The 17,489-nt window shown below is 35.2% G+C and overlaps 1 protein-coding gene across 1 annotated transcript; it reads right to left on the bottom strand.

Moving 5' to 3' along the window:
- Positions 1-16,323: 16,323 nt before the first annotated feature.
- LOC145029920 (uncharacterized) lies at positions 16,324-17,004 on the bottom strand. The gene has a single exon (XM_078978363.1). The coding sequence runs from the start codon at positions 17,002-17,004 to the stop codon at positions 16,324-16,326; it is 681 nt and encodes a 226-aa protein (XP_078834489.1).
- Between the last annotated feature and the right edge of the window lie 485 nt (positions 17,005-17,489).

Here is a 17,489-nt window from a genome sequence, read left to right as displayed (position 1 = left end):
CAGGGAAACTTCACTTAACGATACAAGTATGGTAGATACTTGTACACCTCAGTCCGGATCAATAACTAACCACCAACTTTTAATGAAAATAAGGGTTTTTCCTGGGATAACTTGACTTTTCATAAACAGGTTGTTTAACAAATGGATAACTAAACTTCTTTTATAAGAAAATATGGGATTTTCTTGGATAAAAACTTTTCATAAAACCAAAGGAAAACTTATTCTTTTACCATAAACAAACCGCTTATGAACTCACCAGCTTTATGCTGATATGTTAAAACTGCTTGTATTCTCAGGTTCTCGTTAGACAGGTACCCCGCGTTCTTTTGGAGAAGACAGAGCGTATAGAAGTCTCGTCTTTACTTTTGTTCGTACTGATGTATATATAAAACATGTATTACTTTGCTTTCAAACAAATGTAAATATTCCTATGTAATGTAATGGTTGTGTTTACTATGCTTGCTATGTACATTGGTTGTGATACTATACATGACGTTCTCCACCCCGGAACGTTTCCGCCGTCGGTTTTAGGGTGTGACACTAACTTCCTCTTTTTTGTATTCTTCTTCTTCTTTGAGATCTTTTTGGCCATATCCTCAACCCTTTGTTTCTTAGAGTGAGGAGAAACTGGAGCTGGGATTTCGCGTATAAGCACCCCTTGATGAGTAAGATGTGGTTTGCGAACAAGACTCGAAGTAGGAGAACCACCATACTTCAGCCTTAATTGACGTAAAACTCCAGTCTTTAAAGGAATTGTAACTGAAGTTGGTGAAGAGACAACAGGTTCAACAGGTACAACCGGTTTGCTCTCAACTTTCGAAACTTTCTCATCTGCCTTCGTCTTTGGAGACTTTGATGTCTTCGTGTCTTTAACTGTTGGCTCAAGAACGATGACCTCAAGCTTCTTCGTATTTCTAGACTTCTTTGAAGAACCCGCACCTGCTTTCGGTAACAATTTACCAGTATCAACTTTGGGATCAATTGTTGACATATAATCAATAAGTACAACATTGGTTGGGTCGACTTTCTTCAACATGGCATCTGGGATTCTTGCAACATGTGAAAAGATTTCTTGATCATGAGATACTTCCTTTGGAAAGTTATACTTCAAAAATTCAACTGTTTCCTCCTTAGCATCCACCAAAATTCCCTCTTTATCGTAGAAATATCTGAGGATAAGGCTCCAGTAACGTGCACAAGAAATCCCTTGGACGACATTTTTGTTCTCTACACGCTTTTGAAATTCTTTCCATAGATGTGTAGCATAATCCACTGGGATATCATAATATATACCCGCAACCATTGCATATACTTCCATCCTTCCTTTGTCGAGCCCAACACTTTGACCTGTTAAGCATCGAAGAAAAACTCCAAACAAGAAGTTTCAGATCGTTGGACGACCAGATTTTTTAAAATCACTAATCTTGGTGAGTGGGGGTTGATGACCCATCTCGTTGAACATGTGGTTCACTTGTGCAAAAGAAAGATTTATGAATGGTTGAGTGTTTGGAATATCCAAGATTTGACATAATATCTTCTTTGTCAGTCGTACCTTCTTATCATTCACCAGGTTGAAGGTGATAACATCAAGAGCTTTAGAATAAGTTGCAGTAGAACCTTCTTCTGAAAGCCAGGACAGAGGTACTGCAAAAGAATTGAACATTGTTGTAGAAAGAACACAGCTCTTCAAAGCAACAACTAACATCTTTAATCCTTCAGGGTATAGAGATTTATCCGCTTCTACTTGATAATTCGTTCCTTGAATCTTCATGATTGGTTATGAAGTAACATCTTTAGTGGTTTGGGACGGAACACCAATTTGAGTATCCATGATTAAGGTTGGAAAATCGTGTGAAGAACAACTATATTTTTTCAGAGAGAATTTTGGGAAATTTTCTTCTGAAAGCGTAAACTGATAACAAACCCTTGAATCCCTTTTTTATATTTATCCCTGATTTTTGAATTTGAAGCGGGATATGCATTTAATGAATCCGACGTGGCACCTTGAAACTCGTACCACTATTCTACTAAAGTAGCCATGCGTGAAAAAGTAACTGTCACTTCTCCTTGAAACCCGCATAAATTCAACACGTCAGTTCAAACAGCCTGTTTATTTCCCCAATAGAATAGGAACCATCATAAACCTTCAGATGGAGGTTAGACTCTTCCACTTTTGGGATTGAAAGTAAAGCCATGTGCCAGAGAAGAAGAAAAGAAGCAAATAACGAAAAACTTTCGTGAGTGCAGTATTCCAAAGAAGAAGATAAGAAGCAAATAACGAAAAACTTTGGATTTGTGATGTCAAAATTATTTCGACACAAAAGCAGTTAAACACCGGCCAAAAGTTACTTCATTAATTATCAACGCAGATAATCAACTGCTTGTATGGTTTCCCATGAATTACAATCGACAAATTATAGAGAAGTTTCGAATGGCTTCTTTTTCAAGGCTTCGTAGGTTGTTTAACAATTTCGTTACATATCATCCTTAATATAAGGTGAGTAATTGCAACAGAAATTACTTGTTTAACAAATGTAGTCAATAACAAGTATGCTTTAAATCAATATTGAAAGTGACATGAAAATCAAATGAAACTCACACTGAAACCATATTAAAAAAAAGTGTGTTGGATCTTGTTGGGTAACAAACCTCGTGGGTTTCGATAGTTTGATCAAGACCACTCATACTAAATGAATATGATTTGGAATTTCGAATGTAGGTACAAGAACAAAAGTTTCGTTTAATCATGTATAAAGTTCCCCGTCAATTCCTTAAAAAGTTAGAGAATTGAGTTTCACTTTCATCACGGTCTCATGACGTCAGATCATTAACACAGATTGTTGATATATCTAAGTCTTGATGTGTTTGATTAGAGACCTCTTGGATATATGTCTTCATGTGTGCATGTGTAAGAAATTTTGGATAAAAAAATTGGTTCAAGAAAGAAAATGTACCTCTATTATGTTGGACAAAACAGTAAACTCTTAACTCATGTAAGAAGAGTCAGGTAGCTCATGTGACCAATGTGAATACAAGCCTGTCTTGGGAAGAAATTTTCGTATGAAATATTTCATTAAGGCTTTCATTAAACACACATAGAGTCATTCGAGGCTTTGGTCAACATGCAGCAACATGCTTCTAGGGACAACTTAACTAGTACAAAGATTTTGAAGGATTTACCTGACCCTAGAACTGCAAGCATTTACCATTGTGATTCATCCTTGTTATCTAAAACAAAACACTTAAAACCAAACAATACAAAATAAAATATTTTTGTGATTTCTAATTTTTCGAAAATGAAAGACAAAACAAATGAAAAATCTTTTTTTTTTTTTTTTTTTTTTTGTGTTTTTCGAAAATAAAAGACAAAACAAACGAAAAATCTTTTTGTTGTTTTTGTTTTTTTCGAAAAAAAAATCAAGTTAAAAAAATATATAACATGTACTAGACACACAAAAATTTTAATTCCAACTTACGAAGACGAAGGGTATCGAAGCATTGACTGTGAACAGTAACCATTGACTTTTGATAGCTGTCCAGTTTTAGCTGTTCTTTCGAAACAAATCCCCCTTCGACCATTCCAAGTCCGCCTAAAATTCTCACAAATGATTTTTCATCTAAAGGTTTAGTGAAAATATCAGCCAATTAATCAGTGGTTTTCACGAAATGCACTTCAATGTTACCATCCTCTACATGATCTTTTATAAAATGATAACGAAGAGCAATATGCTTAGTCTTCGAATGCTGCACAAGATTATGAAAATACGAATTGCACTTTGAGAAACACAATATAATGGAATCCTTTTCATATTAATTGCATAATTACGCAATTGACTTTGAATCCAATTATTTGTGATGTGCAAGCAGCAGCAGCTACGTATTTAGCTTCAGCAGTCGAAATTGATACACACGTTTGTTTCTTTGATTTCCAGCTTACTAATTTCCCATCCAGTAATTGACATCATCCACTCGTGCTTTTACGATTAAGATTACAACCACCCAAGTCAGCATCTGAGAAAGCTTGAATAAAGAATCCAGTTTTCGAAGGATACCACAATCCTAACGAAATTGAGCCTTTGAGATAACAAAAAATATTCTTGACTGTAGTGAAATGTGGTTCTCGTGGATTTGATTGGTACCTAGCACAATTACACACATAAAACATGATATCAGGTCTACTAGCGGTGAGATAAAGTAATGAACCTATCATGCTTCGGTAAAGATTTAAGTCAACAACTGGTTTATCTAACGAAGGTGTAAGCCATGTTCCAGTTGCCATTGGTACTCGTAATTTTGTGTTATTCGTCATTCCAAACTTTTCAAGCAGATTCTTTGTATACTTCTCTTGGATGATAAAAAATGCCTTCTCTACTTTGACGAATATTTAAACCAAGAAAATTATTTACCTTCCCCATCATGCGGGGGTTGTTTCACATATACAGTCTCTTCGAGTTATCCATTTAAAAATGCACACTTCACATCCATTTGATAGACATCAAAACCTTTTTGAGCTGTATAAGGTAAAAATATGAACAACCTCCAGTCTAGCAACAGGGGAGAAAGTTTCTTCAATTTTAGAAATGAAAACATTGAACATGCAAAATTCTTGATGAGTATTTAATACCTCATTCTTTGCACGAAGTTGAGCTCTCGTTAAAACTCCATCTTGTCGATTCCCAATTACTTGTTCTTTCGGATGATCTTTTGTCCATTTTTCGAGTGGTGGATATGCTGGATCAAAATCCAAATGTGCATCTTCGTATAAATCTTCATTTTTGGATCCTGCAACAGAAAGAATATCATTTATATCATGAAATTCATCAGTTTGATAAAAACTTATTGTATCATTGTTATTATTATTCTGTTGCTCCCCCTGAACTGGATGCTCCCCCTCAACATCTTCATTCTACTCCTATTCTCCCCCTCGAAAGGATGCTCCCCCTCAACCGGAGTAGTTGAATCCATGTGCTCCCCCTCCACTGGATCATTATGCATGCTTTCACCAATTTCCAGAGAACTCGATGTTGAAATATGATCAGTAATAATTGGAGTGGAATCTGAATTATCAGTATGCTTCGAAGATTTAGATTGGTGATTATCATTTGCATGATCTTCAGCATTCACAACCCTGTCAAGAAACACCAAAAATTAAATCATAATCATAATCAAATGAATTCAGAATTTTAGATTCATTAATAATTGGCTTTTGATCAAAAAGTTTGTCAACTTGTTTAAGATGATAGTCATCAAAAGTCAGATTGAAGGTTTCTTCGATTTTTCTTGTACGCTTGTTTAACACTCTGTAAGCAACCGAATTGTGCAAATATCCCAAAAATATTCCTTCATCAGCTTTCACTTGAAATTTTGAAAGATTATCCTTGAGATTCATGATAAAGCACCTGCAACCAAACACATTAAAAATTTAACATTTGGTTTTCGGTTACTGATTATTTCATATAGAGTGATATTAAACCGTCGATGAATAAAAGATCGATTTTGAGTAAAACAACCTCTTGACACCGCTTCGGCCCAAAAGTATAGTGGAAGATTCGCATAAGTCAACATTGTTCTTGCAGCTTCGCATAGATACCTATTTCTTCGTTAAACTACACTATTTTGCTGTGGTGTATATGGTGACGAAAAATTATGTGAAATACATTTTTCTATTAAGAACGAATCAAACACTTTATTCTTAAACTCAGAGTCATTATCACTTTTGATTTTTCGAACACTTTTCTTCATACTTTTCCCAATTTTTTTGATAAACTCAATCATTGTTTGGGCAAGTTCATATTTTAACTTGAGAAAATATACCCACGTAAATCGTGAAAAATCATCAACAATAACCAAAATGTACCGTTTCTTGTTAAGTGTTTCAACAGTTGATGGTCCACAAATGTCAATGTGAAGAAGTTCCAACGGTTCCACAATTTTCGAACCTATCACAATTGGATGTCCTTTGCGATGTTGTTTCCCTTGTTCGCAAGCTCCACATAAAACATCATTATAAAATTTTTATACTGGTAAGCCTCGAACAAGATCTTCAGTGACAAATTTATTTAAATTTCGAAAATTTAAATGTGATAAACGAAGATGCCATAACCAGCTAACATCAGATGTAGCTTTGGAAAGTAAACAAGTTGATGGTTTCCCAACAATTGGTTTTAGATCAAGTGTAAACATACCACAATATCATTTCGATTTGAGCAAAGCTTCTTTCGTGTCAATCTTGGAGATAATACTGCCTTCTTCGTTAAACACAACTTGATTTTCAGTGCCCACAACTAGTTGCGAATCACTTGTCAAATTATGTTTAAGCTTCAACATATGCAACATGATTCACAGTGAATTGACCATTCGTTACTTTGCCATAGCCTTTGACTTGACACTTGTGATTGTTGCCAAACTTCATTACTCCAGCATTTTCCAGACTTCGATAATCTCACAAATTTTCCTTTTGACCCGTCATGTGACATGAGCAACCACTATTGATATACCACTTCTCATCATATTGCTCGTCACATAGTACATGCGATCAATTAAAAAATTTAGGTACCCATGGTTGTTTGGGTGCTTGGAAATTAGCTTTAAGAACATACTGAAATGCAGTACTTTTAACCCAGTCACAAACTTTAGTTTTGAAACTATCAATTAAGTCCACATCACTAGGTAAAGGACTCGAAATATAAGTCTTCGAAGGTTTAGGATAGTCACTGACAAATGCCTTCGTCCTCTGAGATTGTGACTCAACCTTCGTATCTTTCATAAGTGCTCTCCGTTTCTTTACTGAAACATTCGAATCCTTTGATGATGAGCTTTCAGTCGATGAAGTATTCACATGCTTTTCATATGCATATTTGATTTGTTGCTGAGAGTAGTTCCTTGATTGATACATTCGTCCTTTTCACTCAAGCTAGTGATCAATGTTCTTTGTTTCAGACAACCCTTTTGTGTTTGAAACTTTTGAAGGTTGTTTTACCGAAGGATTTGGAAAATTCAGTTTTTGAGGAACATAATCAACATTGGATTTTCGACTAAATATTTGAGCATTCTTGCCATCATTCTTTTTCTTATCATTTGATTTTGACTTGCTACTCCTTTTTCTCTAGCTATGTCTATTTAGCTACAAAATGGAATTCAAACTTAATCGGTATCATTTTTCTAATTTTTAAAAGAAAGAATGGTTAAAACACTACTACGTGAAATACATACATAACGTCAATATTACTTTTCAATAACATTTTTGTGCTAGGAACAAAATTATCAAATAAAACATAAACAAAAGTATATTATTCTTTTTATTCAATGACATAAAAATTGTTCTTGATATTTAAAAACAGCAACACAAAATAAATGAACAACATCAAAACTTTAATATAGGTTTCGATCGACATTAAAAAAATAGAAAAACTCATTATAAAAATTTTCGGTTGTAAATCTGAGAAACTTTTAGATAAAAATAAGACAACTTCATGATAGTTAGCCAATCGGAATTGCATCTTGTAAAATCACTAGTTAATCTCTAATACCAAATGTAGGAACTATTTTGGTTGGCTTGGTTCGGAATAATAAATATCTAGAAGAAAATTGAACTAATAAACTGATAAATATAACAGTCAAATGATAGGTTCATAAATAGTAGGAGCCAAATGTTGTAATAAAGAATTGAGGCTTAGAAATAAATCCTAGCCGAATATATATATATATATATATATATATATATATATATATATATATATATATATATATATATATATATATATATATATATATATATACTACCCGCGCAAAGCGACGGGTGCGGATCAACAAAATGACGAACAGATAGAGATTTCTTATACCTGGGCTAGGATTAAACATAATACATTTTTGGGCTTATTCGATTTTAATAGAAAGAAAAACAAAGGAGGAGGTAGCGAGCATGAGAGAGATCCAAGGTTTTGCGGTCAATGGTAAGACATTCATGATAGACGAATGCTAGATCAATGCGCCTCTTCCAGTTTATATGAAATGTTTTATAACGTGTACATCGTATTAGACCTATTCAAATGGATATTAAGAATATTTGGTCAAACTTTGACCCATTCAAAATCTTATCATCATCTTATTTGACTTTTTCATTATTATTGACAGATTCAGTATTTAGCGATTCAATTGTATATGAGGAACACTTGGTCAAAGTTTGACCCATTCAAAATCTTATCATCATCATCTTATTTGACTTTTTCATAAATGTTGACCGGATAAGATTTAGTATTTACCGATTCAATTGGATATGAGGAACACTTGGTCAAACTTTGACCCATTCAAAATCTTATCGTCAATATCTTATTTGACTTTTTCATAAATGTTGACCGGATAAGATTTAGTATTTACCGATTCAATTGGATATGAGGAACAGTTGGTCAAACTTTGACCCATTCAAAATCTTATTATCATCATCTTATTTGACTTTTTCATATTTAACCCATTCAATTTGAAGATAAGCTTAGAAGACCTATTCAAAATCTGTCTTTGACCGGATAAGATTTATTATTCTCCGATGCATAAAATTATTGTATATGATGCTTAAAAGCTTATACCTCTTAAAATTCAGCAAAATCCTGTAAACGCTTTTTAAGGTATAAAGAGATATATATATATATATATATATATATATATATATATATATATATATATATATATATATATATATATATATACACACACACACACACACACACACTAGATGTGTGTCCGCATAAAAAGGCGGTGATCAATAATTTTTCGGTGAATAATTTCTTACAAGATAATAATTTTTATATTTTATTATTAGTTATTAGGATTTTATGCAGAAAAGTCTTATTATTTTGAGAAAACTTTTAATATAGTCCTAAAGTTTTTTTAGAAAAACAAAATGTCTCGATTATTTATCACTTTTCCGAAATTAACGAAATAAGAAATCATTTTTAGATGACAGACTGTGATTTTTCCAAAATAAAACCATCTCCAACCTACCTCCATTTTTTTCTCAAAAATAGAGTAAAAAATGGGGCAAATAATGTTTCATCTCCAACCCTATTTCATTTTTTATCCCATTTTTATCCCTAAAAAGTATATTCCTAATATATTCTATTATTCCAACTTACATAGATTGTCAAACACACCCCCCTCTACTAATTTAGTTTTAACAAATATATAATTTATATTTTTTTTCATTACATTAATATTAAATACAAACAATTATATTTATAATAAACTTATAACTAAATATTATACATGCATTTATAAATATATTACACATACACATTTTACATAAATATAAAATAAATAAATAGTAGTATTGTCACTTGATGGTTTTTATTAGATTATTATTGTAATATATAGGTTAACTACAAGTTTAATAGCATATGTTATCGTGTTTGTAATATATATTTTAATCATAAGCTTTTGTAAAATACGTTATCGTATATTAAAATTTCAATATGTATTTAAAATTTTATATGAATTTGATGAACAAAAAACAAACTTTATATTTATAATTTATTAATATAATTTAATATATAACAAAATATTATAAGTATTAAATATTATATTTAAATTATAATTAGTAGGTAAAAATGAACTAGAAATGGAAAAATATATAACAGAGGGACTAAAACCGACAACACAAAGTTTACCACCATTTTGGTAGAAATGAATAGTATAACACCATATTTGGTGTAACACTATTCATATCCCCCAAAATCGGGGAATAAATGGGAGAGAGTTGGAGAAGAATGATGGAAGAAATGGGAGAAAAAATGGAGAATGTGAGTGGGTTGGAGATGCTCTAATAAGACATTTCTTTTCAAATAAAAACTTTTAGGACTTTTTTCAAAAAATTTATTAAAATAATAAGATTTTTCTGCATAAAACCCTTAGTTATTATGTAATAAAAATTATCATTTTTAATTAAAATATTTATGTTTGTACCTTATGTTTATATTGTTTGTTTATAATATTGATATAAATTAATTAATATTGGTGTTTAGTTTAAGAAATGTTAAGTAATTTATATATATGAATTTAATATTTTAAAATTTTCATTTTGCTCCAAATTGAATTTTTTAATTAGTTTCCTTAATTCAAGTCTTCAAATTTTTGGTAAGTATTAATAAATTATTTATGTATAATTGATTTGTATTAAAAGCTTTGTAATTTATACCTCTTAAAATTCATGATATTACTAATATGCTTTATAATATAGTATTATATATATATATATATATATATATAGCGAGAGAGAGAGAGAGAGAGAGAGAGAGTTTCAAGTGTTCTAATTAATTATTGTATGGATGTAGGAATGACTATGGACCAATCAAAATTTAAAAATAAAATAAATAATTAAATAAATTAATAAGGGCAAATTAGTAATATTACACATATATATTAACTAATATCCAAAATTAGTCATTGATATCCCTTTATTTTAGGATCAGTTTTTTATTTACCTATTAAACCCAAAAGACGACTCCAGTAGTGGTCATTCATCCGACCGATGCCTCAACTATTGTCTTCCTCGTTTCCCTTCCCCTGCATGTTTTTCAACCAAACCAATCAAGGGGCGGCCGGAAACAGCCCACCAAGATGCAAAAACGACAATCTGAAGGTCTTTGTTACAATTGCCAAGAAAAATACCTACTGGGTTGTTAGGCGTGTCAGACACAACAAATAAAGGGGTATGATATACTCCAAAAGAATCCCACTATATTGCACTAAAAGGTAGTACAAGGCAAGTAGGGTCGATCCACAGAGACACGAGATAATTAGTTTATACCTCTTTGCGTAAGGTACTGTGGTCACTAACAGTAAAGAGGGGGGGGGGGGGGGTTAGAATAAAATAATTAAAAGAAACACTTAAAAACACAAGTAATCAACTAAAGAGTGAATTAAATTCAGAAATGGTAAGGACTCCAACCTCATGTATGACAAATTAGCAATGTGATTCCAAGATAACATGATATTTTCTTAATTCTATCTAAGTTGGTACTTGAAAGTGTTAACAAGCTCTAACACTTCCCATTCACCACATTAATTAACCAAAACAAGCTCTTTGATTAACCCTAACCTTACTAACCTAATCTAAACACGCTCTTAGAATTAGGTTGAAAGATTGCATTAAACTTTATGTGAATGTTCCCAACAACACCCAATACTCTTCACAAGCTCGGGAGCATAAGAGTGTGTGGATAAGATTTACACTAAATTCATTCAATGGAAATTAGTTTAGTGCTTGTTACTTGTTCAATTTCACAAAACAATTACGGATTTTGTAAAAGAGATAACTTGAATGACATAACCCTAATTCAAATGGCCAATAAGAATCACAATTAGAATCAAACATTCTATTAAAGATAAATCAAATTCACTAGATAGAAATTAAGAACAAACATCAGGTCATATGATTGAAGTCACTACCAAGAAGTCAATACATGAAATTGGAGAAACTAGGGTTCTAGCCACACATGGCGAGAACAAGATCACAAGAATAAAAGATGGAATTAAAGTGCAATTACAACTTACAAATACTAGAAATAATGTTTCCAAATGATTGCTAATCAAACCCTTGCAAAAACCTTTGAAAATCCTCCTCCAATTGTGCTCTGATATGTTGTGTGTGTGTGTGTAAAAATGGCCCTTAACCCGTAATAAGAAAGATAGGAAAAACTGCCAAAAGTTGGTTTCTGGGTCGAACACGGCCCGTGTTGGACATAGAGTAAATCTGACACGGCCCGTGTTTGGCATGGTCAACAGCTCACATTTTGCTCAATACGGCTGGTATTGGACATAGAGTAAATCTGACACGGCCGTGTTCCCCTCTGACTCCGAATCCAAACTTGATTTTCCAACTTTTTCATTCTTCGCCCAATCATCCCGAAATCTTCACCAATGCTTCCCGACACTTCCTAAAGCGCGTTCCAACCTCCGGTTTACCTGAAAAAGACATGAAAATTTGCAAATAAGGTTGTTCTAGAGACTAACATGAAATATGATGAAATGCAAGACAAATGAAGGACAATTATGCTAAATAGATGCATGAAATGGGACTAAAAGGTGCACAAATTGCACCTAATAAATCTCTCCAAGCTTAGACCTTTCTTGTCCCCAAGAAAGAACAAGAATAAAAAAAAACAGGACGATTTATAGATGGCAAAAAGAAACATAGAGCAAAAAGGGACAGAAGGATCCTAAAGGCTAGGAATGAATGCATGCAATGCAAACAATGAAAAAGGTAAAGAGAAAAAAATATACAAAAGCACAAAAGAAACAAAATGTATCAAAAAGAAATTTAAGGCACAAGTAAATAATATGTACAAGTACGATCAGACTTTACATCAACATTGCTCCAATCATTAATACCTAGGCAACCATCATGCTTCCTTCCATATATCACAGACTCCCAAAGTGAGGAAGACGTAAAACGGTGTAACCCAATAATCCAACCCTAGTTTTATTAAAACTTTATACCTTACTAAGCTTTATGGGAGAAAATAACATAGTCCGGATCTCATGTCCTTAAGACTAGATGGCCAAGAATCAGAATCGACACATCCTTAAGAACCCGTCACGGCGAATCAGCTTTCGCTGAAACAGTGAGCCCACCCGAAGGGGCCCAGCTCCTATGCTTTCACTTTTTCGAGAGCCACAAGTATCATATCACACAGTTCTTCATTCACCAGATTTGACTTGAATTGGCTTTTGATTTGATTGAACTTTGATTTGTACTTCGTTTTGAATTTGGATTCTTCAATATTCATTTTTGGAATTTCTTAAGATTTCTTCGTTTTGGCATTTGAAATTCTGATTTGGGTACTAGATATGACAATTGTACCCTTCCTTCTTTCTTGACTGCGTCGATCTGATACTTAAGCTCTCTGTCACTGCAAGGGTGACGCGTGTCAACAAATAGGTCCGTGTTCTATGGGTCCAGAGTTGCCGATAAAGATTCTTTTTAAACATTTAAAAGCAAATCATCCTAAAGTTGTTATTACCGCCGAAACAACGTTTCAATATAATTTCTTTTTATTATCTAAGACTAGGGTCTCGAATTACGGTGTTTGAGTCCCCTAGTTATGACAGTTGATTCTACACTTTCGGTAACAATCCGGTTTCTTCGGTATTATTTATTTTCATTTTGATTTGATCTCTCGATTTCCCACTTCATGGAGGTATTGTACGTAAAGAGTGTCATCATCTCGTATAAAGTTTTTTTTTTAATATGAAATGATGCAATTGATGAAGTGCAAAAACTTGAAATAAGAGTAAAAATAAAAATAAAAATTGCTATATATATATATATATATATATATATATATATATATATATATATATAGATATATATATATATATAATGATGCATGAGAACCTAGTGTGACTCTACCCCTCCCCAAGCTTAAAGATAAGCATTGTCCACGATGCTTAAAGAGGGCGGAACAACCTATTGCGGAGGAGAAGGAAGATAAGGATAGTAATCGGAGTTGCGGGTCCAAGCCGAAAAGTCCTCCTCATGCTTACACTGGTGCTCTTGGTTTCGAGCGTATTGGGTGGTGAAGGAAGAGAAAATTTGGGTGAGGCTTGTAATATCTTGCTGGTAAGTGTTGAGGCGAGTATGGATTAACTGAAACTCATCCATATACTGCTGATGATATGATGGGGGTGCAGCATAATGGGATGAGCTGGCACCACCGGTGGGAGAAGCATGGTGGGGCTCCTCCTCCGCTTCATCATCATCATCACCATCTTCCTCTTCGGATAAGGAGTCGGGGAAGAGATATGGTGTGATTTGCCAGTCGGTGAAATTATTAGGACGCCTGAGGGCAAGGATGTCTTTGTTCTCCGGGGTGATGAGAAGCCTTGGATCGTGGTTTTGACCTACGGTCCAATTATGGTTCCCGTCCTCCTCCTAGATTCTAGAACTCCCGTGGCCAGGTAGGTCTCACCGGGTAGGGGTTGGTGAGGTCCGGGGTATGGGGCCCGAGCTGGAGCACTTTTTGCCAATAAACTGACAATGCCAACATAAGATATTTTGCCAGACCGTGATGTGCTGAGGCGGGTGAGTTTGTGCAAAGGAATGAGCCATAGTAAGGAAAGAGATTATCGTCCGGGTGGGCCATCGCATAGAGTATTTTGAGCTCAAGGGTGCTAATGGTGCTTCTTTCTTCTTTAGGGATGACAAGTGAAGCAACGATCCTGTGGGCCACTTTCATCACAGGGTGGATGAGAGATGAGGCCTTAGCAGAACTTGAGACATAGGGAAGCTGGCGCGTCAGGTCGGTCCACCACGTAAGATCATTGTATCCTGGGATTCGGTCATTGGGGCCAAAGATGTTTTCTTTGGGGGGCCCAACTATGACATTGATTTGGTCTAAGGATATGGCATGGTCTTGGTTCATAAGCCGGAAGCTTAGGACACCGTGGTCCAAATCGAATGAAGATAAGAACTCGGTAGTTGGAACTTTATAGTTGAGTTCGTGGACCTTTAACAGCCCATGCCATCCAATATTTCGGAACAGTGTGTGGACTTGATTGTAGATGTGCAACTCACGGAGGGAGGGCACATGCGCGAATTGTTGGGTGGTGTGCATGCGTTGGAGAAAGGCCTCAAGTTTGGCGGCTTGAATTGGGCCATGACAAACCACGCCACAATGTGCCGGATTGGGTGGAGATGAAGGTGGGGGTGACGGGGACCTGGGTGGTGGTGATGGGGACCTACGACAGCGGGCCGACGATTTGGTTTGCCGAGGTCGTTTAGAACTCTCACCTTCCATATGCAAAATTTGGGTTAAAGTCAAAAAGTCAACTGGTCAACGGGTCAAAAAGTCAACACGAATTTGACCACCAAAAATTTGCGGGAAATTCGGTTCTTGGTGGTTTCTAAGTGATTGTCAAGTCCAATACGACCAAAATGAATGCAATTTGACCATACAAACACAAAATCCACAAGTGGAGAGTTGGAAAGATTTTACCGAATCGTTAGTTGAAATACGTTGTTGTTGATGACAAACACCTTCTTCAACCTCCCCAATCTTGCCTACATGAAGATTCAAGCACAAAAACACCAAAATTCTTAGAAAATTTCGGACCTAGGGTTTGTCAAAAACCCCCAAATCCACCATGAAAGTTTAAGAAGATGGTGTATTAGATGTAGGAGATGAAGTGGGGAAGATGAAAATCAAACCTCTTTGAAGATTTAAGCCCAAATCATGAAGAATCAAAGGATTTTTGGTGAAAATCGGACCTTGGGGTTTTCTTGGGAGAGAGAGTGTGTTTGGGAATGAATGTGTGGAAGAATGAGGCAAAATCCCGATTTTTAGCATTAAACCCCACAGGTTCTGCTGCGCGAACACGGCCCATGTTGGGCATAAGAGTAAATTCGCACGGCCCGTGTTGGGTATAACATGTACGAGATTTGGCTGAACACGGTCCGTGTTGGTCATAAAGGAAAAATGACAGGGGCCGTGTTAGCCTCTGATTTCCACTTCCACTTCTTTTTTTTAATGGTTTTGCATCCCAAGGTCCGTTTGGGGATTTTAAATCATGTTTAAATGCATTTGGAACATTGAAAACCAAAAACTCAAAGAAATGGAAATTGTTTTTAAATAAAAGACAGAAATACCCCCGGGTCGCCTCTTGGTAAGCTGCCCTTGTTTTAAGTCGTTGGCTCGACTTTGCCCACGCATATGCTTCGTTCTAAGTATGTGGGCCTCTCCAACACATCAATCTTCTTGCCACCTCCTTCAACTGAACCTTCAACCTTCCTTTGGATTTCTTTTTGCGAACAAACCAAAAAGGACTTAACCCTTTAATATCAGAGATTATCCACTCAATCCTTTTTTGGTATTTGTTCAACATGGTTATCAACTCACTCTCTTCCTTCTTCGATACTTTATTTGAGTTTATGATTGGTTGAGTGCTCTCCTTCTCGACATGTATTAGCTTTAAAGGGTCCTGTGGGGTTTTTGCTCCCGGATCTTGTGCTTGTTCCACCGGTAGAAGGATTTTGACTTTGGTGGATGGCTTGGTTTTTATATCATCACTCCTCACATGCTTCTTGTCATCAATAAGCTCCAAACTCTCCAACACCTCATTGTCCATATCGACCTCCTTTGCAAGCTCTTTGGATTTGTCCCTGTCTAGTTTTCCTTGCAAAACTAACTATAGAAATTCATTGTTAGACAAACTTAAACCCTTTTTAGTTGAGGGCTCGATCAAATTCACAAGATTGACGGATTGAACCTCGGAAGGAACCTTTTTTGCTTCATGAACATTGAAGTTGATAACTTGACCATCAAATTCCATACTTCAAGTTCCATTGTAGACATCAATTTTTGTTTTGGAAGTTTGAAGAAAAGGTCTACCCAAAATTATGGAACTTGAACTTGGATAGTCATCATCTCCTATATCTAAGACATAAAAATCAGTTGGGAAGATAAATTCATCGACTTGCACTAACACATCCTCTAGTGTACCCTTTGGGTGTACCAAAGACCGGTCGGCAAGTTGTATGATCACACCAGTTTTGCTCAATGTTCCTGCACCAATTGATTTGAAAAGAGAATATGGTAGGATATTTATGGATGCACCTACATCGAGCATGGCTCGAGGTACATGAAGATTCCCCAATTTGCAAGGCACGGTAAAAACACCGGGATCCTTGCACTTCGGGGGCATCCTTTTTTGCAAAACTGCGGATACATGTTCCCCAACTGTTACGACTTGATTTCCTTTTAATTTCTTTTTAGATACACAAAGATCCTTAAGGAACCTTGCATATCTAGGTACCTGCTTGATGGCCTCGAGGAGTGGAATGTTGATTTGAACTCTCTTGAACATTTGCATGATCTCATTCTCCTCCCGTTCTTTCTTTGTGCTCTTTAATCTTTCAGGAAATGGAGCAGGTGTGGCTTTAGACTCAGTGATGAAGGGCTTCTTTTTGATTGTTTTGTCTTCCTTCTTCTCTTCTTTGGTTGCCTCTTCAACCATTATTTCTTCTTCCTTTTGATCAACCAACACTTTTGGACCATCATAGCTCTTTCCGCCTCTCAATGTGATGGCACACACGTTGTGCCTTGGGTTTGTTTCAGTTTGTGCAGGTAACTTTCCTTAAGATTCTAATTTGCTTACAGAAGTAGCAAGCTGTGAAATTTGTTTCTTTAAGTTCTTTATGCTTGCTTTTGTCTCTTGCTGGAAAGCTTGTGTACTAGTTGCCAAACTCTTCACTATGTACTCTAAGGACATACTTGATGAACCTGATTATTGAGGAGGGTGTTGTGGTTTCCTTGTTTGAAAGTTTTGTGGTGGAAAAGGTGGTCTTTGTTGGTATTGATGTGGTTCACTTGGTTGATAATTTCCTTGTTGATTTCCTCCCCAACCTTGATTGTTACTCCATCTTTGATCACCCCGTGGCTGCTCATATCCCCTTTGATTAGACCCAAGAAAACCTCCCATGGCTTTTGCTTCTTCATAAT

Source organism: Lactuca saligna, chromosome 2, assembly GCF_052625555.1.
Source record: "Lactuca saligna cultivar CGN05327 chromosome 2, ASM5262555v1, whole genome shotgun sequence".
Classification (NCBI taxonomy): domain Eukaryota; kingdom Viridiplantae; phylum Streptophyta; class Magnoliopsida; order Asterales; family Asteraceae; genus Lactuca; species Lactuca saligna.
This window is presented reverse-complemented; position numbering and strand designations above follow the sequence as displayed.